The 26609-nt window shown below is 39.4% G+C and overlaps 1 protein-coding gene across 1 annotated transcript in view; it reads right to left on the reverse strand.

Annotated features, from left to right (window-relative positions):
* The window catches only part of DNAH11 (dynein axonemal heavy chain 11), a 305959-nt gene that overhangs the window by 58153 nt on the left and 221197 nt on the right, over positions 1-26609 (reverse strand). The window contains exons 58-63 of the mRNA XM_045004937.1: positions 25449-25562; positions 24439-24582; positions 23670-23852; positions 22638-22739; positions 10640-10774; positions 1896-2069 (exon numbers count right to left, since the gene is read on the reverse strand). Coding sequence (XP_044860872.1) covers positions 1896-2069; positions 10640-10774; positions 22638-22739; positions 23670-23852; positions 24439-24582; positions 25449-25562 — 852 coding nt within the window. The remainder of the gene's footprint in view (positions 1-1895; positions 2070-10639; positions 10775-22637; positions 22740-23669; positions 23853-24438; positions 24583-25448; positions 25563-26609) is intronic.

Genomic DNA, 26609 nt, shown 5'->3' on the forward strand with positions numbered 1-26609 from the left:
GTCGAGACATATCACATCTGCTGCTTCCCCATATCCACAAGGTTTGTTATCCTGTCAAAGAAGGATATTAGGTTGTTTGACATGATTTGTTCTTGATAAATACATGTTGACTGTTACTTATCACTTTATTAAATTCTAGGTGCTTACAAATTGATTATTTGGTTATTTGCTCCATTATCTTTCTGGGTACCAAAGTTAAACAGACTATAATTCCCTAGGTTATTCTTATTCCCCAATTTAGATTAGATTAGATTAGATAGATAATCTCCAGTTTAGTTACCTTGGCAACAATTCTGTTGTTGGGTAAGAACTATTACTGAACTATGGCAAAGGATGTATTTCTTTAACATTGCCTAAACCCTGATTCTAATCACGCAGCCATCTATTTTATGAAGTAAAACATGACAAATAGTATAGTCAGTTTCAAGGATTGAAATAAATTTGTTTGGAAGCAGACATAGCATTGTGGTGATGATGGTGGTTTGTTCTTACAAAGCAAGGTATTATTTTAATATGTAACTTTATCTAGTGTCCCAAACCTGCACAAAACTAAGAGACTGCATCACTGTAGCTTCTACTTTTCATAAAGAAAAGCTTTTAGCTAGCACCTGTGTTTTTAAAACAACTCATTAACCATATTTTTATCTCTCCATGGGGAACACGTCTGAAATTGCCACTCAGTAAAAGAGCTGATTTGACTAGCAATACCAGTATTTAAAGAGTGTATTAGAGAAATTATTATTATTAATTTAAGGTAGTGATCACAATGTGCTAAGAGTTAAGGGTAGTCCCTTCTCCAAGGAGCACAGAGTCTAAAGACAAAGAATTACAGAGAGTCAGGGGGGCAAGGAATAACAATAGGTAATTTACATACGAGTCACCTAGAGGCTGCAAGGCAGAAATGCAGAAAAGATCAGGAAGGTCACAGAGGTGACTGTGTGAGAATCTGACAAACAGGTGGATGAGGGAAGAAGGATACACCACTGGACTTGGTGGACTCAGGAGACCTGGATAAAATTCACAGCTTAGCCACATACTTCTGGTATGGCCTGGGGCACATCAGTTAACCTACCCTTTTGCGTCAACTCCCCATTTGAAAATAGGGATGATAATACTTCCTTTCTTCTCCGGGGTGTTTTGAGGATAAAATCCAGTAATAATTGGGAGATGCTGAAATGTTACAGTGATGAGGACTGTAAGGGTAGATTAAGAAATACACAGAAGTTGGGAACATTCACTCACAGAGCAGAGGGGTTGTGGGGGCAACGCAAAACTTCATAAGAGAGTATAAGCAGAGAAGGGCAGAGTGACAGAGTTTTGAAATTGGTGATAAGAAGCTTAAATTTGATATATTGGACAGGAAGCCAAGAGAGGGATTCAAAGAAGTTACATGGTACATGTTGTCATGTTACAGTGTTACATGACAAAATCAACAGGCAAGAGAAATGAGTATAGTGGCTGCATTTTGAATTGATGGGTGTGTTCAGGAGGTCAGAGAGGAGGATGTTGCAATAATCAATATAGGGAAAGCCATTTCAAAATTTTCTTGGAACCTGAAAGTTAGATGGAATTTAATCCTTACACATCCCCATCAGTAACGACTGCTATTGCACTGGATTAGCAGAGGATATAATTTGGCCTACAGAATGAAGATGTGTAAAAGGGAAAGAAACTCACTTGGCATAGAGTTTGCAAGCCTTACTGTTAGAGAAAACAATATTTTACTTGTACTCTGAGAAAATCTGATAAAAGCCATTGAAAGACAAACACTGAGCTCTACAAAGACATTTTACAGTCAACTTTTAAGAGCAGAACTGTACTTTTACATTCTGAACTACAGAGCTAATGGATCTGAGCTTCCATTATGGGCCACCATTTTGTACAATAAGTTTTACCTTTTGTGATTTAAGGAAAGGAATCCACATATGTTCCACCAGTTCCTGACGATATTGTTTTGTAAAAGATCCAACATAGGACACAAAAGCCGCTGTTAACAGGACATCACCACACAGTGTCTTTTCATGAGCTTCAAAATATTTAATAGACTGGCTCCAACGAATTTTTTCAGCCTAAAATACAAAATTGTAACATTTCATGGACAGATATATTATTAACTACCTCTTTAAACTCAGAGTTGGCAGAAGAGTTAACCTCAAAATAACTTTAAAATGTATAGAAGCGCAATAATTTGGTGTAAGGAAATGCACAATATCAGTAATAGATGTGTGACGTTGCACGCCATATGATTTTATGAAAATATGCTAATGAGTGAGAATATAATGTAACTGGAATATGCTTTATGCAAAAGGTCTCTTGTAAGGTATCATTCCAAAGCTGTCTGGGTGCTGGAGATAGGAGCTCTTCTTAAACTGTTTTCAGTTAAGCCTGCAGCTTTGGGGTGCGTGGTTCAGACCCTGGGTCTGTGTTGGAGCAGACTGGCATGTGTGGCTCAACAAGGCAGGGTTCTGGAGGCCCAAACTGGCAGAGAAAATGAGCTCAGAGGTCGTCTCAGCCCATCAGGTGACAGTCCCAAGGGGGTTTCTGTGATCAAACCCATCACAGGATGAACTTCAAAGATTTAGAGGTTTGGTTCAAATAACGATGCATATTTTTTGTTTTCAATTTTGTTGTAGCTGTGTTGATCCCAGGATACCGAAAAGACAAGGTGGGTGAGGTAATATCTTTTATTAGATTGATTTCTCTTGGTGGAGGAGACAAGCTTTTGAGCTTCACAGAACTCTTCCCCAGGTCTGGAGAAGGTAACCAGAATATCAAAGCTAAATACAAGGTGGGACAGATTGTTAAGCATAAAGGGTTCACATGTTCTAAGAGACCACATATAAATGAAGTGGACACTTAACATCTCTCCAGGCATAGGATGAAAGAGGATTAATAGGCAGCAAAGTGTGTTACAAATTGTTGTAATGACCCATAAAACCAGGGTCTCTGTTACGTCCATGACTTTTAGTGGCTAGCAGAGTTATGAATTTAAGTTCTTAGGCACATCTTTTGAAGGTGTTTCACAGGTTTCCTTTCAGGAAAAGGACTGAAAAGTCAAATATGGAATAATCATTTTGTGAACAGTGTTCACTCACAGGCCATAGGGTGCTTTTATCTTTTATCATTTTTTGTGAGAATTAATTCAAGAGTATAGGGTTGTCTGGTTTCACCCATACAGTTGTTGTTGGGGCATTTGATTCACTAGATGAGCTGTGATAGGCATGTGTAGGACTCATGGATCTTGAAAGGTGTGTTGTGGGAGATGATATAGCAGTTCAGATATGGCTGCAGGTTTTGTATCTGTTGTTCTGGAAGGGTCTGCTGCAGTTTTGGGTTTGTGTGTCCTGGTCTGAGGGGAGCTTGCTTCTAATAATGAGTTTGGCAGGTTGGTGGGTTGTGTTTGAAGGCCAGAAGAGGAGGCTTGGAAAAGTTCTTTTTCAGTATATGGTCTCCATTGAATATGGATTGTATTTGATGGATGATATCCCATATGCTTTGAGTGGTAGATGACAACTCGGGATGTGTGGATAGTGGTTTGTTGGTTTTTTTAAACTGTGTTGAAGAAGTTTCTCTCGAGGTATTTGGGTGGCCCATTCCATGATGCAATCTACTTTTGTGGTGGAGTGTCCTTATCTGGCGAAGGCAGTTTTAAGAGAGTGTTAACATGTGTATCCTGGAAATTTTCTTTAGAGCATATTCTGTGACATCTGTGATCCTGGCTGTAGATAACAGATTTCTTGATGGAATGGCTACTGTAACGATAAGCTTGATGATCCATGGGTTTCTTGTATATAGCTGCCTGTTGGGTTCTATTTTTTAAATGGATTATGGTGTCCAGGAAGATGACAGTCAGGGAATGCTCTAGAGAGAATTTGATGGATGGGTGGTGGTTGTTGAAGTTGTGGTGGAAATCTATGAGGGAATTTAGGTCATCTGTCCAGAGGATGAAAATATCATCAATGTATCTCAGGTATACCATATAATCCTTCCTTAAGGTGGCCCATGAAGAGGCTGGCATATTGGAGAACTATCCTGGTACTTTGCGCTGTTCCCATGTTTGAGCAAAGTGTTTGTTGTTAAATGTAGAGTTATTGTAGGTGAGGATGAAATGGATGAGTTTGGTGATGTGTTTGGGATGGATATCGGAGTGTTATCCATTGTCTTGTAGACATTTAACGTCATGGTGAGAGTTGTTGATGTATAGGAAGGCGACATCCATGGTGATCTGAGGGAGTTGTTAACATTGAACTAACACAAATGATAAAAGACAAAAACACTCTATTACCTGTGTGTGACCACTTTTCACAGAGTTCACTCCATATATGACCTCTCAGTCCTTGTCCTCAAAGGAAACCTCCACAATACCTTCAAAAGATGTGCCTGGAAACTTACATTCATAACTCTGGTGGACACTAAAAATCATGGACTCAACAGTCACTGGTTTTATCATTACAACAATTTGTAACTCACACCACTGCCTATTAACTCTCCGTCATCCTGCGACTGCAGAGGTGTTAAGTGCCCACTTCATTTATAAGTGGTCTCTTAGAACATGTGAACCCGTTATGTTTAACAATCTGTCCCACCTGGTATTTAGCTGTGACACCCTGGATACCTTCTCCAGACCTCAGGAAGAACTCTGTGAAGCTCAAAGACTTGTCCTCTCTGCCAGCAGAAGTTGGTCTAATAAAAGATATTACCTCACCCACCTTGTCTCTCTCATACTTTTTTGTGGCTATTGGCAACTTCTGGGTCTACAACATTAGGATGGAATTATTGCCAAAATATGCTTGCTTATTTTCTTTCCTTCTTTCTCTTTCACCAGGTTTCCAGTAATTTTTGTTTCTGGTTGGGCCACGTATACTCTGATGATAATGTTTCATGTGGTATTTCATTGCTTCTGGCCAGAAGTGATGAATAATAAGGAGCAAAAAAAAGTTAACCGAACTGTTTGACCCTCAAAAAAATATATAACAATTTTTGGTTCAAGTTTTGGTTGAAGAAGTTTCATTCTTATTTTGTCTTGCTTGACTCACCCACCATAAGTCATGGAGATTTTACTGAATTAAAAACTGTAATGATTTGGGATTCCTAAACTCTTTTTCTCCAACTTCACTATATTTGTTGGAAAACATTGTAATGAGGGCCAGATACTTGAAAGGAATAGCTAGGGAAAAATCTGAATGGTTTTAAGCATGGATTACCTAAGAGATTGACTTTCTCCTCATGGGATACCACCAAAGATGCAATCGGCTGAAGTACTCACACTAACAACCTAATGGTTTGTAAGGGAGAAGGGCTGGTGGTAGGGCATTCACAATAAGAGGTTCTTTGATGTTGGATCTTGCTCTACTCCGTGTTCTTATTTTTGCAGAGTCTGGACTTCTGCAAAGCACATCTTTTTTCCAGTCCACCTTTTTGTGATGTTTTGGAGGGATCTTGTGTGGTTAGTGTTGGGGGTTATTATTAGAAGAAGTATAGATAATTATTATTTTACCCCAGCTGGCTTATGCAAACAGATCATTGTGTATTTAAAAGCTGTTAAAGCATCTAGAGCTACTGGAATAGGCACTTTATAGATATCAAAATAAATATTTTTAAAAATAGATTTAAAAAATTGGCTCCATCTGCTTTCCAATCAGCAGGGGGACTGGGGAAGACCCAGCTGGTGGCTCCTACGCTGCGCCGGGCTCAGGGCTAGTCCTGTCTGGGCGGGGGAGGACAAGATTCCCTCTTCCCCTGCACGGCATTCAGGGCCACATCAGACCCACCCCCAGATTTGTCCCCCAGCTGCAGGAAGCTCTGCAAAGTCCCCCAGTTACCTGTGCCCAATGCTCCTCAGCTGCAGGGGGAAGAATCCCTGTACAGGGAGCTGCTCCCCGCTCCACCCAACCCCCATGGATCTCAACCCCCTCATATCCAAACCCTCCTGCCGAGCCTCACCCTCACACACGGAGCCCCGTTGATGATTCCCACTCCCCCTGCACCTGGACAGGCCACCCACACCAGATATCCACTCCACCAAGCCCCAACCAGATGCACCTGGATCCCCAGCATCTGGAACCCCCCACTGAGCCCCCCATACCTAGACCCCCCCGGCCGAGCTCTATCCTCCCCAGACCCTTTCTGCTTAGCCCCAACCACCTTCACTTGGACCCCCCGCAGACTCCCATTACTGCTGCACCCAGAACCCCCTAACAAGCCCCCGTGCATCCAGCTCCTTCACTGAGCCGCTCACACCCAGATTGCCCCACACATAACCCTCTCAACCCACATCTGGTGCGGAGGAGAAGGGCCCTGAGGTGTTTCTGGGCAGTCCCAGTCCTGGCGCTGTGTCAGGGTTGTGTGCAGCCTCACCGCTGAGTCTGTGTCCCGGGGAGGGGGGCCCGCACAGTGATCTCACACCTTTGGGCAGCCAGTGGCCTGTGCTCCCCAATGCCAAACTGGAGCCTCCACATTTATTTGACAAATAAAATTTGCAGAATTTTGCAGAATTTTAAAATATTGTGCACAGAATGCCCTCAGGAGTAACCATGTGCATCCCAATTATCCACAAAGATAACTGAAGTATCTTTACCCAAAGCACAATTCTTAATTGTGTGAGCATTTTAAGCCTCATGATGTGAACTCATGAAATGCAACTTGATACGTGTGAGGGTGCTTAATTCTAAATGTGTTCTCATGCTTAAGAGATTTCCAACAAATGGTGAGAATAAGGACTGTTTTTGTTTAAGCACTAACAATTACTTCTGTAATCAAACACCTTCATTTTGAAGTATTTTAGATATCCAGTACTTTTTGCAGCCCCTATTAGATTCTTCTTTAAATCATTAACTTAAGTCAACCAGACAATAAATCCATTAACGTACAAGAGGGCTTTTAGATTTATCCAGTCTCCTTCCTTGTTGTCACTGGTTGGTAAGTCATAAATAAAGTGCACCCACCTCATTTTCCAAAATAGCTTTGAAATTTGAAGATTTACTAAACATAGAATGATAGTCTATTTAAATCTTCAGTAATTTTACCATACTACCCAAGAACCATAAATCACTAGTGACATTGGCTAACAAGGGTTTAAGAGTTGGAACATGGAGTGTAATAAATTTCCAGACAGTTAAAAATCACTATAATTTTATTCTAATGTATTATAGATTGCCTGTAATGTCATCCTAGCCGGGGTGACCCATTTCTAATTTTGAACAGCTGTTCAGCTCGGGAGTTAGTTAATGATTAAATATAAATTGCCTGATTTATTAGTCTGAATGGCTGAGCTTCCAGGTCAATGCTATATAGACAAAATCATCAGTCTTGATGCTTTTCAGAAGTTAACTGTCTCCTGTTCTAGTCAAAAAGAATTTATTTTCAGAGGAAAAAAGATGACATTTTGAATGAATCCTTTAAAATATTTTTTCTTATCTTACACAATACTACCACTAAAGAAAACTCTGTCTTTGTAAATAGTTTTCTTCACATTTGAAATAAACCCTTAAACCAAGTTTTAGTGATTACTACTGGGCATAGACCCATTGAGAACTCAGTGGGATTACACGTGGTAGTAAATTCTTGCAACATCTGGCTAATGTTGAGAATTTTGAACTAAAACTGTTCATTCCCAGCTAATAACAAAATACACCAGTGATTTCACTGTGCTGTAACAAACAGAATCATTTTTTTCTTCATGTGACTGACAACATGCAAGTTGAAATTAACTATATGACAAAACCTGGTTTGTTTTAATCACATCAGATGGTTTCAGTAAATTAAACTCTCATTCTGCTTTTCAAACTGACCTAATCTCCTTGATTGCAGTCTTCACTGCCTGACTGCGGAAATCCAGTGTTTTGTAGCCTTGTTGGTCCCAGGATACTACAGAGACAAGGTGCATGAGGTAATATCTTTTATTGGACCAACTTCTATTGGTAAGAGAAACATGCTTCCAAGCTTACACAGAGCTCTTCTTCAGGTGACCTTGAAAGCTTGTCTCTCTCACCAATAGAAGTTGGTCCCATAAAATATACTATCTCACCCACCTTGTCTGCAGAAATGGAGGCATTCCTTGCAAAAGAAGTGAGTTGTGTTTTTGCAGAATACATAAACAAGGACTTTATGAAATCTAACTGAATTAGGACTATCAAGTGATTAAAAAATTAATTGCGATTCAATGTGACTAAAAAAGTTAATCACGATTAATCGTGTGATTAATCACACTGTTAAACAATAATAGAATACCATTTATTTAAAAAAATTGGATGTTTTCTACATTTTCAAATATATTGATTTCAATTACAACACAGAATACAAAGTGTACAGTGCTCACTTTATATTTATTTTTTATTACAAAGTATTTGCACTGTAAAAAAACAAGAAACAGTATTTTTCAATTCACCTAATACAAGTACTGTAGTGCAATCTTTTTATCATGAAAGTTGAACTTACAAATGTAGAATTATGTACCAAAAACCCTGCATTCGAAAATAAAACAATGTAAAATTTTAGAGCCGGCAAGTCCACTCAGTCCTACTTCTCGTTCAGCCAATCGCTCAGACAAGCAAGTTTGTTCACATTTGCAGGAGATAATGCTGCCTGCTTCTTGTTTACGTCACCTGAAAGTGACAACAGGCATTCTCATGGCGCGGTTGGAGTCGGCATCGCAAGATATTTACGTGCCAGATGTGCTAAAGATACATGTGTCCCTTCATGCTTCAACTACGAATCCAGGGGACATGCCTCCATGCTGATGATGGGTTCTGCTCAATAACTATCTAAAGCAGTGTGAACCAACGCATGTTCACTTTCATTATCTGAATCAGATGCCACCAGCAGAAGGTTGTTTTTCTTTTTTGGTGGTTCAGGTTCTGTACTTTCTGCATCGGAGTGTTCCTCTTTTAAGACATCTGAAAACATTCTCCATACTTCATCCCTCTCAGATTTTGGAAGGCACTTCAGAGTCTTAAACCTTGGGTTGAGTGCTGTAGCTATCTTTAGAAATCTCATATTGGTACCTTCTTTGCATTTTGTCAGATCTGCAGTGAAAGTGTTCTTAAAATGAACAACATGGGCTGGGTCATCATCCAAGACTACTATAACATGAAATATATGGCAGAATGCAGGTAAGACAGCAGGGGACATACAGTTCTCCCCCCAAGGAGTTCAGTCACGAATTTAATTCATGCATATTTTTTTTAACAAGCATCATCAACATGGAAGCATGCCCTCTGGAATGGTGGCTGAAGCATGAAGGGGCATATGAATGTTTAGCATATCTTGCATGTAACTACCTTGCAATGCTGGCTACAAAAGTGCTATGTGTATGTCTGTTCTCACTTTCAGGTGACATTGTAAATAAGAAGCGGGCAGCATTATCTCCTGTAAATGTAAACAAACAAAATGTATGTCTCAGCCATTGCCTGAACAAGAAATAGGACTGAGTGGACTTGCAGGCTCTAAAATTTTACATTGTTTTACTTTTGAGTGCAGTTATGTAACAAAATAAATCTACATTTGTAAGTTGCACTTTCATGACAAAGACATTGCACTACAGTACTTGTATGAGGTGAATTGAAAAATACTATTGATTTTGTTAATCATTCCTGTAGTGCAAATATTTGTAATAAAAATAATATACACTTTGATTTCAATTACAACACAGAATACAATATATATGAAAATGTAGAAAAACATCCAAAATATTTAATAAATTTCAATTGGTATTCTATTGTTTAACAGTGTGATTAAAACTGCGATTAATCACGATTAATTTTTTTGAGTTAATCGCGTAAGTTAACTGCAATTAATCAACAGCCCTAAACTGAACTTTACTTAATTTTTAAAAATCCTTTTAGATTTAGAAGACCATAGGAATATAAGTAGTATAACCATCTTCCATGTATTTATTATGTTCTTATTGTTAATACCAATTTACCAAGGAAGGATGTGTAATAAATCCCACATATTGTGGGAAGGCAGCATTATCTGTGTGAGTAATTAGGGAAGCCATATAGCAGCACTACATCTTACTTGAATGGCTATATAGAAACTGACCATTAAACAGGCGTTTGTTTCGCTATGATGATATTTGTCTACACATAAAGATAATGGCTACATTGAAATTTAGACTACGTTTTTTAATAAAAATGCATTTAGTTCCTATTAAATATGAATAGCTTTGCAACAGCAATATAAAAAAATCCAACTAGCGTATTCTACTTACTTACAGACTAAGTGCAATGTGGGCGGATGCAATATGACTCAATCCTGACCTAGAGGATTGTTCAGTCTCTCTGCTCATTAACCAGAGGCTGCCTATGCTGTCACAATGTGTTCGCAGTTGTGTACAAATGTGGTGACTTAGTTATGGAGACTTTTCTCTGGGGGCCATGTAGTGAGGGGCATGTGATTTAAAAAAAAATGCATGACACCTCTGATAGTATTCTCAGATTTTGGTTGCCTCTTAACCTAATAGGCAAGGTAAGGTATGTTTGCTTGCTTGTTTTTTACTGAATTGATTTAACTCATCTGTCACCTGGGAATTTAATACTTACGCTCCAGAATTTTTTAAATGTAATCAAAATAGTTTAAAATATTTGGAATATTTTAATTATTAATTTTGGAAACAGCATTAAGAAAAAAATCTACTTGCCTGAAGTCCCTTGACAAGTCTGTTAGCCAGCTCAATTGTTTTGTTGGTTCGGTTCACATCCTCTTGACATCGGACTTTTTTTGCTATTGCTTTTTCAAATGAAGCCGTGAGTCTGCATAGATTGTTATCCAGCTCCTGCACAACAGAGTCAGATATAGGTTTTGTAACCTCAGCCATTTTTCTGTACTTTAGTAATATTATACATGTATATAATGACATTCATTCTGAAGGATGTGAAGTCTTTAAAGCAGGAACTGTGTCTTCCTATATGCCTATGGAGCTCCTGGCAGATTTTGTGTGCTGCACACGCACACGCGCGCATGCACGCACGCACACACACACACAAATTCCAGAGGGTCTTATTAAGCATACATTGGCAGACATAGTGGAAATCACTAGGTAAGTGAAGAGTACACTGCACCACAGTGATAGGTGGGGTAAGTCTGAAGTTACTTTGTTTTAAAAGGAGTCAGGTTTCTGCTTTAATATGAGGATGAGTATTATGATAAGGCACCAAGATTGGGATCTCATTGTACAAACACATAGCAAGAAATAATCCCTGCTCCAAAGATTTTACAATCTAAACAGACAGCAAAAAGATGAGGGAAAGGAATTGTAATCATCCCCATTTTACAAAAGGACATCAGGGCACAGGGACATCAAGTGACTTGCCCCCTATCACACAGGAAGTCTGCAGTGGATGCGGGAAGGGAATGCAGATCTCATGTCCAGTCCAGTGCTTTAATCAAAAGACCATCGTGATTCTTCCTCTCTGCTCATTCTTATATACGAGAACCCTAGGTCTCTTCTAATCTGGAAGATTCTATGGTTAGCTGAAGAACTAGTAGTATCACAGGAGACTGAAAGGTGGGCAAATGAGAGGGGAAAGGATTTTTAGACAAGAATGTTCAAAACTATTTCTATTCATCCCTCTTTAACTGAAACGTCCAAGAAACACTTGGAGAATTTTTTAATTAATTATTATTATTAAAGATTCATCAGCCCAACTCTTCCACTAAAGCTTAAGAAATCTCTCAATAATCCTTGAAAGTTTCCAACAAGTCCAAAAAGCTAGGGAAGACCTCACATTTCCCCTACTTCTACAACCAAAAATTAAAAGCCACCTTCTGTTTATGACTAAGGCCGTGAGTCTTTCATAGAGGTCACAGAAGTCACAGATTCCATGACTTTCCTGGACCTCCGTGACTTCTGCAGCGGCTGGTGTGGCTGACCCCAGGGCCGCCTGAACAGCTGGGGTAATCCTGGGGCCAGCCACACCGGCTGCTGCTTGGACAGCCCCAGGCAGCTGGTCCCGGGAGCTGCCGCGGAGCAGCGGGCCGGGAGCAGCAGCGGTGACCCCGGGCTGCCTCTCCCTGGAGGAGATGCAGCAACGGTACCCCAGGCTGCCCCCACCCAGAGGAGCAACAGCGGCGGCAGGGCCCTGGGCCGCTTCCCCCCACCCCCACCCAGGAGCAGCAGCGACGGCCAGAGCATCCCCCTCCCCCACAGAACAGCAGCATCTGCTGGAGCACCCTCCCTCCCACAGCACCTAAGATTTAGTTTGGGGTATTTTTAGTAAAAGTCAGGGAAGGGTCACTGGCCGTGACTTTGTTTATTGCCCATGACCTGTCCATGACTTTTACTAAAAATACTCATGGCTAAATCGTAGCCTTATTTATGACAAAGAATCAAAAAAGGACACAAACACATTCTTCTCCCTTCACAGGTCACCTTTAACAATCATTAATAGAAGGTTGGGAAAAAAATCCAATATATTTATCATAGAGTTAGTTTCTCCATCTCCCAGGCATCCTCTCCCCTATACTTCAAAGGGAAATTAATACTTCCTATGATGGCAAAAAAATAAAAAGATAAATGAGTGAAGAAACATGAAAGAAAGATGGCACCAAAGTCAGATGCTTGAGTGGCAGACATGTCATGTAAGAGTTAACAAAAAGGTAACCAGCTTGGAGAGTCATTTTTGCACATGAACATCCAGGTGAGGCATTACAAGAACACAGTAAAAAAGACTTTTGAAAGAAAGCAGTTGCAGAGAGGTCTTCTGAAACCATTTTGCTGTCCCAAAGCGGTTTCAGAAACTGCTTAGCTAACTTCTGCTTTGCACAAAAATAACTCCATCTCAGATGTACTAGAAGAAGAGCTGCCAAGAATCAAAGAGTACACAGTTCCACAACAGAATGACTTCCCGGGAAGAAAAGTTTTAGACTATAATTACCAAGATCAGTAGTTTGGATAGGCAAATCCACGGGAGTGAAAACAGACAATCAGGAAAATTTCAAAGAATTCAAGCAGTACAATGAGAACAATAAAATGTTGGAAGGAAGGGAACAGCTGGAAAGCCAGGTTAGATCCTGATATGTAAGTGTGATTTGTATTGACTCCCTCATTACCCACAAGATTTCTATTTTGTTTATGGAGGTGTTTATGATGATGATTTTAGGCCTGGAAGTTAAAGATGACCCCTTTTGTGTGGCAAAATCCTCTGAGGGCTTCCAAAGGGATACTTGAGAAAGATGGAATGTTAACTGTGATCCTATCAGATTTAATGGACTGTGAGTGTGTCCTGAATGCAGCAAATAATAAGAAGAGTCTAATATACAAAGCTAAAAACATTTTTATTTCATGACTGTGAAGAATGATGGAGATATCTGTATTATCTTTTATGAATACCATATGTATCTCAATGGGCTATAATTTTTTCCCTTACTGTTACTTACGCCTTCTTGTCAGCTGTTGGAAATGGGCCATCCTGAGAATCACTACAAAAGTTTTTTTTCTCCTGATGATAATAGACCACCTTAATTGATTACTCTCATTATAGTTAGTACGGCAACACTCATTTTTTCATGTCCTCTGTGTATATATATCTTCCTACTGTATTTTCCACTCCATGCATCCGATGAAGTGGGTTTTAGCCCATGAAAACTTAAGCTCAAATAAATGTTGGTACCTAAGGTGCCACAAGTACGCCTCGTTCTTTTTGGTGATACAGACTAACATGGGTGCTGCTCTGAAATATGTATCTCAGTTTACCTGCTTGATATTATCCTGCCTGACTGCATAGAGTCCAATCAAAGGAGACTGTTAGGGGGGAACAAACAGGAAGCAAAACAATGACAAAGATAAGGTGCCACCAGTGATAATACAAAGGGTCCTCATGGAAACAATGCAGGAGCTATTTATTGGGGAATGCCCACTTGCCTGGTTCCAGTCAGACCAGATAAATTTTTCCCAAGCCTAGGATTAAAGTGGCACTAAACCATTAAAGACATAATCGCCCAAGGAGGCAACACTGTGTTAAACTGCTTCAACACAACATAAAGAGCGGAGACTATCTAGAAAAGACATTAAAATGTTTCAAGTAGTTAAATTTTCAGCTATTATATTATGACATCAGTAGCAGCATTGCATAATATGACATGTCATGAAGGAATATAAAAAGAAAAAGAAAAAAGACATGAAATATAAAATTCCAATAATTTTCCAAAACAATTTTTCCAAAATAAATGTTTTCAGAATGTTCATTTCATGGGAAATTTCAAGAATATTTGTTTTCATTCTGACATGAAATTAAAACAAAACTTTGAAATGTCAAAATTTCCCACATAACAGAAATTCCAAGTCTTAACCAGCTCTAGTGAGGAGTTGCCACAGAGACACAGAGAATGCTGCACGGGCTTTCTCCCCCAAACCTGGAAAGGGGGTCTGGGCTGAAAAGAACTTACCCAAAACTTGCAAAGAAATTTAAAAAAAGTTTAGGTATAGCACGGGCATATAGGCCTTCTATAGTTTTATCCCTTTGAGCTCTGCTTGTTATATATCTTCGGGTGAATAAATAATGCTTTGTTTAGAACAGTGGTTTTCAACCTTTTTTCATTTGTGGACCCATTACAAATTTTGAATGGAGGTACAGATCTCTTTGGAAATCTTAGACATAGCCTGTTGACTCTCAGGGTTTTGCAGACCACAGGTTGAAAACCTCTGGCTTAGAAGAAGTTCTTGAGTCAGCTGCTGGTTTTAAATCAGCTTTTTAATCAGCTGCTGGTTACAGGCTCTTGGAGGAAGATGGATTACAGGTGCCAAACACAGCTGGGTCTGTCCTGTTATCACAGTTGGTAAACAGAGGAGCTGCAGCCCAGAGATCCACTCTTAGAGTGGTAGGACTGTGTGGTTCTACCCAGAAAGGGGTGAAGGTAGTGAAACCTATCACCAAAGAGGTGCACTTGACAGGAACTAAAAAGGGGTCAAAAGCACAGCTCGCTCCATAACCACCATACTGCGAGGATCTGGGGAGCGAGAATCTAGGTCTGTGGGTCCATGAGCAATTGCCACATCCATGCTGCCACCCAACCGCTCTGGCAGAGCAGTGATTGATGGGCTGTGAGCCTTGTGAGGCCAAGCACCACTGGATGTCCTTCCCAGAGAGGCCCTGGCGAGAGGAGCCTACCACATTCCCTTATTGGCCCAGGTACACTATTTAAGACCTAGGGAAAACATCTGGAGGCTGTCTGTGCATCAAGGCAGACCATTGACCTGCTGCGCAGATACACCCGACCTTGTTACAGTTCTGTCTCAATGTTGCTCCTGCCTTCCCTGACTCCAGGTAACCCAGTTCTGGCCCTTGGCTTGTGTATCCTGACTCCCACCACTAGGCTTGACTGCTCCTGTCCCATTCCTGACAGATTTTGACCAGAGCCCATTTACAGAGGCCAGCAACTGGGAATTTAGCATCATAAAGACAGAACACAGTCAGGAGTTTCCTTTATTTTTTTTTCTGGAGAGGTGCCAATTACAGTATTGCCAACCTCAAAAAATAAAAAATCATGAGATTTTCCCCAAACATTCATGCAATTTAAAAACAACAACATTATATTGTGTTCTATTTTGGGTCTGTCTTTTGAACTCCCCTTGCCCATCTCTAGTGTGTGTGAGAGAGACAGTTAGTGTTTCCCACTCTCCCGCATTTATTGGGTAAGGAGATTTTTCACCTCCACATTTGCCCATCCCCATCCCTGCAATTAATTCTGCCCCCCAACCTCCAAATCAATCCTGTCCCCACATCAGTTCAGCTGCCCCGACAGCCCCCACTATACATCAGTTCAGCACCCACCCTCCATCTATTCAGCCCCCCAGCCTTCCAGAATGGTGGGGAGCAGCTCTGGGGTTCTTTACCCCTTCTCCTCCTTCCCAGGCCAGGGGATGCAGAAGCAACAGTGCCACCCTGTCCCCGTTGCTCACAGAAGAAGAGGAAAAAAGAGGAGATGGAGCCCTCTTGAACCACTGGGTTCTGTAGCTCCCTCCTGTTCTCTCCCTTCCTTCCTATGAGGATAGATTCAGATTGCAGAGGGGACGGGGGAGAGAGCTCTCTCTTCCTGCAGCAGCTGCGATTGGCTGCCTGCACCATTTACCCACCAGCTGGGGCTAAGCAACCAATCGGAAGGGATTTGCCGCCTGGCAAGGCTCAAATTGGTTAGAAGACTGGAGCTTCTCACATTATTGAGAGACCGGACTCCAGCCCCCACCAAAATCCTGTCACTCATGAAAAAAATCACGAGAGTTGGCAATATTGCAATTATACATAAAGGAAAACCCTATATTTTCTTGAACAGAAATCATCAAAGAGTGAAAGCAGTGCCTGTCTCATGGGAAAAGTACTGATGAATCTGGCCAGTGATCTTCCTCTAAGAACAATCTATCTCAATTTCTTGCTTCTATGGCATTTTCTGATCAGGATGCATTTTTAGCTTCATGACCTTCAACATACCTAAAGTAAACTGTTGTATTATAATACAATACACTTTCTGTCAGCTACACCAATGTTTGTATAAGTATAGTTATAAAGAGCTTTTCATCCTAAACCACTTTAAATTCTATGGGATGGTGCACACTCATTTTTAAACACTTATTACTGAGCAAAGCAGGTACTACTATGAATGTTGCCCTGGAATCTCTGTTAGACCACTAATGGTAGCAAGCACTTGCACTCAGTAGTAAATGCTAGCTGGATTAGGTCCTTACATTTCTTACCTTAAAGAGATTACAATCTATTTTACACCATTATAAAGTGATGGATAAATTTGTGGTGTTATGCAAACAATTTTAAAGAAAAAATAATAAAAACAACATCTCCCATCCAAATATCAACCTAGCTCAACCCTGCCTAGTCTGAGACACTGTATAATCTCTGTGTGTGGGTGCGTGTATAAACAATTTACACAAGGATTTTTAGCATATGGTCTTACTGTGGTGCTTCCGGTATAGTATGCCCCCAACACTATTGAAGTAATGGACTATAATGTCTTTACAGTAGGGTTGCTGAGTCCTGCTGGATCAAATATTTATCAGTTAATTTTTTTTAAAAATTGAATTGTTTTCTATTTATTGTATTTCCTATAATGGGCCCTGATTCCCCCATACATTTACTTCAGAGTATAGTACCTAGTATCATAAATGGCCCCATTAAAAATACTGGGAACTGTCACTGAAGTAAGTGTGTGCAGGCTTGGGCATGTGCATGTAAACCCAGCCTTAAAGGTTTTACACTCAGAAGAAATCTATTCGCTCAATTTTTCTTTTAGTAAGTTTAACTGGTGTTAAAACACAACAGATATTTAAACAACGTACAGAACGTACACCAGTAGGTATATCTGTCATTTAAAAAAAACCCCACAATAAATCATTATGATATTGTTTGCACTTGACAAGGATTTTAATTTGTCATTTTACAATATATTTCAGAAGGCATTAAAAGTGAAAGGTGAAGCTCATAGTGTCACCTAAGCTGACTATATATTATTGATTAATGACTAACGGCTGCAATGATTATTAATCATTATAGAAAACTGCTATCTACAAAAACTTCTATTTGAAAAATATTTACAACTTTCTCTGCTGGCCAATAAGAAAAGTACTTGGACATAGGGCAGGGAGCCATTGGAAATCTATGAGTCTAGTCTAGAAACAGAGGTCATTAATGACACTCTGCCTTTAACTCTATTCTTCAGAAGACTGGGATGGGGAAGGGGAGTGCATTGAAAGATAGAGGTCAGTGAATGGATGGACTGATGTTTGGATAGCTGTAGGAAAAATGTAAATGCCTACTTCAGTATGATGAATCAAGAGATTCTTGACAGAAAAGTAACTCTCACCATTCTTATCCCATTTGTTATGCTGCAGTATAGACAGTCAGAATCAGCTCCAACACAAACTAGAACGGTTGTCGTGCAGCCACTGATACAGGATGCTTAGTAGACCCTGTGCCGGTGGAAGATTGGTGTAGCGTAGTTAAACTCCAATACTCACCTTTCTTCCCCCCAGTGCATCCCCCCTCCCTCTACAGGCTACCTACCTACATGTTGGGGGGCATAGGCACAGACCAGGAGTGTCAGAAGCTCCCTAAAAGTGATGGGGCCATGGCCCCCTGATGCCCCCTGTTATGGCACCCCTGGCACAGACCTGAATCCAGCTCATATGCACTAAGCAGGGTTCCCCTACAGTGGAGAATCCTCTGTACATTTACAGCCAGACTATGACTCATTTATGCTGCCTGAGTGGCATAAAGGGGACGTAAATTCACTACAGAATCTGGCCCCCACCATATCAAAGTCTATCATGTTAGATGTTAAATATTTTGTCAGCAGGTCATGATTAACCCTACAGTTCTACATGACAGCCTGTGTCTCAACTCAGTACAACTCAGTCAGGTGGGTCATCTTGTTCGTTAACATGTGATCTAACACAATATAACTCTTCCAGTGTAGACAAGCCTTGGGGATCCCAGCTAATTTTGAGTATAAAAAGGACAAGAGTTTGGGGGACAGGGTGTGGCAGAGTTGTGGGGGGTCCACAAATTCTAGATCAACTGCAGGTTATTCATCCTAGACTGCATATAGCAACTTGTTTGGGTGAAGAATGCTGCGGTGGGACTAGATGCAGAAGAAAGGAAACTAACCCTGAAAAACTGAGAACAGCCATAAACTGGAGATGGCCTGTGAAATGCTGGGTGATAGCTAGGTCAAAAATGAAGTGCTGGACTTTCTGGAATTGGTAGGTGTATATTCTGTCAAAATAGGAAATACGTATAGTAACCCTGGTTTGTGCCTTCCATGTGATGACCTCAAATTGATTTATAATCATAGAATCAGAAATGTAGAATGGAAGGGACCTTTAGAAGTCATCTAGCACAGCCCCCGCCCACACGGAGGCATGACCAAGTATACTCTAGACCATCCCTGACAAGTGTTTGTCCAACCTGTTCTTAACCTCGTTTGGAAGCCTCCTCTGAGCTTAACTAGCCTTATACTTCAAGTTTTTCCTATTATCTAACCTAATATTTCATAATATTTAACCTAACTGAATTAAGCCTCAGGACATCCTGTAACTTTTATAGGTGGGGAAACTTGACAACCTCTGTGGCTCAAAGTATGTGGCAAAGCTGGGAAGAGAATTCTGACTGGTCTTTATCATAAGACTCTGGTAATAAAATAAGATTAATTTGTTTGTAGTTGAAGCTCCTAGAATCTAACTTTTACTACATGGAGATTATTTCCCCAGCTTTCTGTACAGAGGTGGTTTTAACTAGGGCTGTCAATTAATTGCAATTAACTCAAAAATTATCATGATTAATCGCACTTATAACATTAGAATACCAATTGATATTTATTAAATATTTTGGACGTTTTTCTACATTTTCAATATAGATTTCAATTACAACACAGACTACAAAGTGCACAGCGCACACTTTATGTTTATTTTTTATTACAAATATATGCAGTGTAAAAATGATAAACAAAAAAAATAGTATTTTTCAATTCACCTCATAGAAGTACTGAAGTGCAATCTCTTTATCATGAAAGAGAAACTTAAAATGCAGATTTTTTTGGTTTTAACTGCACTCAAAAACAAAACAGTGTAAAACTTTAGAGCTTACAAGTCAACTCAGTCCTACTTCTTATTCTGCCAATCGCTAAGACAAACAAGTTTGTTTGCATTGACAGGAGATACTGCTGCATGCTTCTTATTTACAATGTCACCTGAAAGTGAGGACAGGCATTCACATGGCACTGATGTAGCTGGCATTGCAAGATATTTACATGCCAGACATGTTCAACATTTGTATGCCCTTTCATGCTTCAGCCACCTTTCCAGAGGACATGCTTCCATGCTGATGATGCTTGTTAAAAAATATTTCATCAATTAAATTTGTGACTGTACTCCTTAGGAGGAGAATTGTATGTCTCCTGCTCTGTTTTACCCACCTTATGCATATATTTCATGTTATATCAGTCTCAGACGATGACCCAGCACATGTTCATTTTAAGAACACTTTCACAGCAGATTTGACAAAATGCAAAGAAGGTACTGATGTGAGATTTCTAAAAATAGCTACAGCACTCGACCTAAGATTTAAGAATCTGAAGTGCTATCCAAAATCTGAGAGGGACAAGGTGTGGAGCATGGTTTTGAAGTCTTAAAAGAGCAACACACTGATGTGGAAACTACAGAACCCAAACCACCAAAATAGAAAATCAACCTTCTGCTGGTGGCATCTGACTCAGATGATGAAAATGAGCATGTGTCAGTCCATACTACTTTGGATCGTTATCAAGCAGAACCCATCATCGGCAAGGAAGCATGTCCTCTGGAACGGTGGTTGAAGCATGAAGGGACATTTAGTGCATCTGGCATGTAAATATCTTGCAATGCCAGCTACAACAGAGCCATGTGAATGCCTGTTCTCACTTTCAGGTGACATTGTAAACAAGAAGCAGGCAGCATTATCTCCTGCAAATTGTAACCAACCTTGTTTGTCTGAGTGATTGGCTGACCAAGAAGTAGGACTGAGTGGACTTGTGGGCTCTAAAGTTTCACATTGTTTTATTTTTGAATGCAATTATTTTTGTACATAATTCTACATTTGTAAATTCAACTTTCATGATCAAGAGATTGCATTATAGTACTTATATGAGGTGAACTGAACTTTTGTTTTTGTTTTTTACAGTGTAAATAGCTGTAATAAAAAATAAATATAAAGTGAGCACTGTACACTTTGTATTCTGTGTTGTAATTGAAATTAATATATTTGAAAATGTAGTAAACATCCAAAAATATTTAAAATAAATGGTATTCTATTAAAAACAACGAGGAGTCCTTGTGGCACCTTTGAGACTAACAAATGTATTTATTTGTTAGTCTCTAAGGTGCCACAAGGACTCCTCATTGTTTTTGCTGATACAGACTAACACGGCTACCACTCTGAAACCTGGTATTCTATTGTTGTTTAACAGCGCGATTAATCACGATTAATTTTTCTAATTGTTTGACAGCCCTAGTTTTAACTATATTTTTTAAAATAAATTTTTATTTTTATCTAGTTGACAATCCTGGAAAAGTGTTTGTATATGTTTCTTGGTGATTTAGACTGCAGTATTAAAATGACTTTAATCTTTTAAGCCTTATAAAATACTATCAGATAAACACAAAGTTTTAATTAAAATGTTTCAGTAACAGATATTATTACCTTTAAATGGACAATTCAAATACATTGCAGTAACTGCCAAGCAGGGCCAGCTCCATCGTTTTTGCTGCCCCAAATGCCACCCCCCAAAAAGAAAAAAAAAGGCTGCAATCGGCAACAGCTCTACTGCTGCTGCTTCATTCTTCAGTGGCAATTCAGTGGCAGGTCCTTCTCTCTGAAAGGGATTGAGGGACCCGCTGCCGAATTGCTGCGCTGGTGCCTGGAGCCGGCCCTGCTGCCAAGTGGTATCTTTCCTTTATCTAGTGCTACATTACAATAAGTGAATTATTGTGAGCCCATTTCAAAATCTGATAATGCCATATTACTTCAGGATGCCTTTTTGAATGTATTTGTAATTTATACAAATGAGCTACTTAAGTCAGATTACTCATGTAAAACAGCAAAACACAATGGGAAGGAGTCCCTTTTTCCTATAGTTTGCTGAAAAAGATAAGGCATTTGGATAAACACTGGCCTATGAACAAACCATCCCATAATAGAAGCTGAGGGGATCCAAGATGTGGGCTGCAAGAAGCAAACATGGAGTTCTCCAGCTCAACAGATCTTGCAGTACTTATGATTCCCTTACTCTAAGGGAATTGCCACATTAAATAAAACCAATGGTCCATCTAATGAGTCACAGGAAGGTAAGAAACCCCTTAGTTTCTTATGGGATAGCCTGCCCCCAAAGAAAGTTTCTTCCTAATTTTCAATAGTTTGAGGTTGCATTAAGGCTGAAGCAGAGAGGATTATTTCTCTTCCAAAACTCTTGTTAATTTCTAATATTTATTATAAAAACTCTGGATATTCTTGTTAACCATACAAAGGTCTAATTCCTCTTTGAATCCTGCTCAGCTCTTGGAATCAATTATATGCACTAGCTCAACCACAAGATATAGACTTGACACAAAAATTAATGGGTGAAATACAATGGCCTATATTATGCAGGAGATTAGACTAGATCATCATAACAAACTTTATGTAATTAATGCCAAGCATAAATGCAGATGGGCATGAGCTTCCAATGCCCATTCTGGAAGTTATTCTTATGCACCAACAAGTCAACAACCATATAACAACTGATTCTGCAGGGATCTACAGCTCATACAGATCATTCTGTTATTTATATCAATTGCCATTTTTGTTTATTAAATCTATTGGTTATATATGTAGCTGAATGGCTTTGGAGAAATTCTGTAATTTCTTGTTAATGGCCTAATGTGCTCCAACTGAAAATGCAGGATGCCCTTCAATAGGTTTATAGGAAAAGTAGTAATAAAGCTTAATACAACCATATCTTTGACACTAAAACAAGGACTTTATGGCATTTCAGAGCTGGGGAGTAGTAAAACCAGTTATCTTTCTGGACAGATTCAGTGCCTTGCCATAGAGATGGACACAAGCCAATGAAATGAGCTCAAGATACTGGAAGAGGACTATCGTTGTTCAGACAGTACTTACAATAAGCTTTTTCCTAATTGCTCCTAGCTTTTCAGTGGCTGATGCTAGTTCGGCATTTGCCTGGGCTAATGCATGACGTTTTGGCTCCACATCACAATACACCTTGAGAAATAGAAAGAGTAAAGTTTTATTAGGACAAAAAGTAGGCCTTGTATTCATCCACAAAAACTGCAAATGACACCTGATGAAAGAGCTTCTAATCTGTACAATGAACCAGTAAGTCACAGGTTGCATACATTTGCTTTACCTTTTGTATATGGTAGTGAAATACATACAAACCTACATTAAATACATAATTATAGCTATACACATATACTACTTGCTTTCTAGGAGAGTAGTTATCCCTTGTAGTTCTGACAGTAGCTTATTTAAGGCTATCTTAAATAGAAATGAATGCTGCCCACTCATACCAAACACTTCCAACTTTTGTTTCCTTAGCACAGAAAGCAGGGGGAGGTGGGGGTGTCAATTTGGGAAAACAGGTCTCCTGTGCAAATCAAATCAATTCACACGTTGAATGATTTTTTTGGTCTCAGAATTAAAAGGGTAAAGTGTGCATTTAATTTAAATAGCACATTGTAATCAAGTAGATTTTCTAATATTCACAATTAAATGACATCCAGCCATCATATTGCAATGGGCTCACTAGTTTGCATATATACCACTGGCATCTACTGGAGAATCAGAATTGCTCAACTGTGTCTCAAACTGACTGTCATGTAGACAGCTAGCTGAGATTTTCCTTTAGATTAAGTGGAAGGGGGATGTGTATCTGGAGAAGAAGGATATACGATCTGTCCCCACTGTTGCATCAAAATGACAATTACAAAACCCCAATGGCCACAAATTTGTTCTTTAAAAATGAAGTTTTCAAGCCTTAGCACTGTTTTCCATTTAACCTCCATCTGCATTTAATCTTCTATCTTCACTGAAAATAATACACTGAGTCTGCTGAAATAGTCACAAGCGTCTATTGTAGTATCCTTCCAAACTCACCTACTTGTCCAGACCAAATATTTTGATATATAGTACCTCATAGAATTTTACTATGTTGATAACCCAGGCACAGAGACCAGCTGCTGCAAAGGACTTCGTGCGGACCAAATTTGGGTTGAATTCTGGATCTTTCAAGTAATGTTCTTTGACTACTTTCAGACAGTTCTCAGGAATATGCTCCTTATCATAACTAATTAAAGCTTGTAGGAAGTCATCAACCTGCAAGAAGAAGAGACCTAATGTACCCAATCCATTTACACTGCAGAGAACATTCCAGATCACAAGTTAACTCCTGCTTCATGACCTTAAAATATAAAAGCAAAATTGGCACTCTGCATTTAGTTTGTTTTTGGAGATTGCACTGAACAGTAAGTGAATACAAATTTGAAAAAAAAAAAAGTGTGGCCTGAAGCACATCTTCACAGGAGTCATTCATTTACAGAATCCCTCCCATCACACCCCCTCAAAAAACCCCAACCGCCCGAGTCACTTTTTGCAATTAATTTGGGAAATTGTCTAATATCAGGTAAAAACATATATACAATTTTCTCTCTTATACTTGACTGTGCTCAGTTTTGCAAATAATGAGTAACTCCCAGCTGATGCTCATGTTGACTTCAATATGCCACTGAAGCCACGGGGAGACATGATTTATAACAATGTGACATACAGCTCTTTCAATTAAGTCTGTAAGGAAGTGATATTACATTTGACTCAAAACTACCCTTGACTGTAATATTTAATTAACTAGCCCTCCTCTCACCCATCACACATAGCCAACAGATGATTTCCCACTGTCCAGTACCTTTCCCATGAAGACTTTAGCAGCTTTCCAACTTCGGTCTTTGGGCACTTTGCCTTTATAAGCCAGTAATACCATGACTGCAGCAGTAACATTTGTTACTGCGATCGGTGGGTTGGGGAAGGCTTTCAATTCAGTGAGATTAACCTGAAAAGCAATCACACAAAAAATCAGCAGAAAGCTGCCAAACATAGAGTTAGCCATCTGCAAAGTGAGAGATGTTTACAGAGAAATAATGCAATTGCTGGTGCAGCAGAGGTACAGCAGAATCATTCTGATTAAGAGATTAAGAATGCACAGCTGTACTCTTTGATGACTCTTGGTTGCTTGTGATCCCATTGGTCATTACTTCATATAGTAAGTGGAGCTGCAACTACCTGCATGATAGTTAAAGGAAGCCATCGCTGTCCAGGAGTACTAAAACAAACAAGCAATGTTCTGTATGGATTCTTTATACATATACAATTTTCTACAGCGTAAAGTGCAAAAGCCATTTTTTCATGCAAATTTCCTATTGGACTTGAACCCAAATCAACTAATTATTCTTGTTGCAGTCGATATTATATTTAATATAGATTATTTGATGCGATTTGACTTTATCATCAGTGAAACAAATCACAGTAAAATAACCTATACATTTGTACCATACTGTAGTGCTACTACTTTCAATAACAGTAGGTAAAATAATCTATACACATCATACTATTTTGTCAGTTTTCTTCTGGACACATGCACTTCTTCCCCCTGTCCCGCATACACACACAGCAGATCCTATGTCACAGTGATGCTTCCAATCAGCCAGAGCTCAAGAGGTTCAAGGTGCTCCTTCATACTAATTATGCTGCTTCTACAAAATTCCCAGGGGCTGCCAGCCTAGGGAGGTGGGGGAACAAGCTCATTCCTGGTCTTTCATTGATCAGTACAGCAACAAGACCAATGGGCTGAGCCATACATAGCTTATTAAAATCCTTTAAAAGAAGTTCCTCACAGCCATTAAACTGCCTGGTTCTTACCTTATTAAGTGTATTTAAAGCTGCTGTAGCAGCCACTAGAGCAGGTTCAGCTTTCACCAGGTCATCTTCACATTCTCTCTGCTTCAGAGATACTTCTGTTTGGATTGCCACTACCTATTCAAACAAAGAATCTTAAGAGTTTAACCTGAGACCTAATTCTCCACATACAGTCAGAGCTGCTTAAGCTGCAGACAGATCTTTTTCTTAGTGTCTGGGTATGCAAGCAATATATAGTAAATAGTAACCTTTCTTACATTAGGCACTGTGTGGCAAATCCTATGCTCCTATCATGCGAACCAAAAAAATCTCCCAACATACAATGATCCCAAGAAAGAGACAATGGGTCAGATCTCCAGCTGTGACTGAGCTCTGCAAAGTTAAAGTTCCACAGGGCAGGTGACTTACAACCCCAGGCTTATAGGGAGACCACTATTGCAGGCTCCTCTTCTTGCAGACCACTGCATCCAGACAAAGCATAAACCCCATTACTTCTGATAAAGAGTTCAGAGTGCCACATTCCTTTCATCCTTGCTGTCCTAAATCATGAAGTTGCTCCCTCTTGCTGTTCTATCCTTTTCTGAGCAGAAACATGGAAGAAGATGGAGGATACCCACTGAAATTCTTTGAGGGGAAAACCACATTGATATCAAGAATACACGCAAAATAGTGAGCAGACAAATGGAGGAGCTAGAAAATGGCAGAAAAATTGCCACATTTGTGGATCTCAGACAGATTTATCTGGCATCATGACAAAAAAAAAGTTAAATTATGCTATCATTTGCCCAGTTATGTAATCACAATATACTCTGGTCAGGGTCATAGCTAAACACTCTGATAGTGTAAACGATTATGATGGAAACTGACAATTTTATAACTAAATATAAAATAAAAAATGTATACCAGGCTTAAATTTGGTGAATGTGTTTTATTCTTGGAATATATTTTTTCTTTTAAAATTGGTTTTGATTGTATTAATACATCAGGTAAGAAAATAGACATTTAGACCACTTTGGGATTTTGTAATTGTGTAATTGAAAAACAGCATGAATTTTAAAAAATAGAAATTTGCCCAGAGCTTCTGGTTTATGACATTGCTTTTGTACTGTGGAAATAAATTAAGCTTTCTGATAACTTAATAGTGTCAGCTCTATTTTAATAATA

The sequence above is a fragment of the Mauremys mutica genome, chromosome 2 (assembly GCF_020497125.1).
Source record: "Mauremys mutica isolate MM-2020 ecotype Southern chromosome 2, ASM2049712v1, whole genome shotgun sequence".
Lineage (NCBI taxonomy): Eukaryota > Metazoa > Chordata > Testudines > Geoemydidae > Mauremys > Mauremys mutica.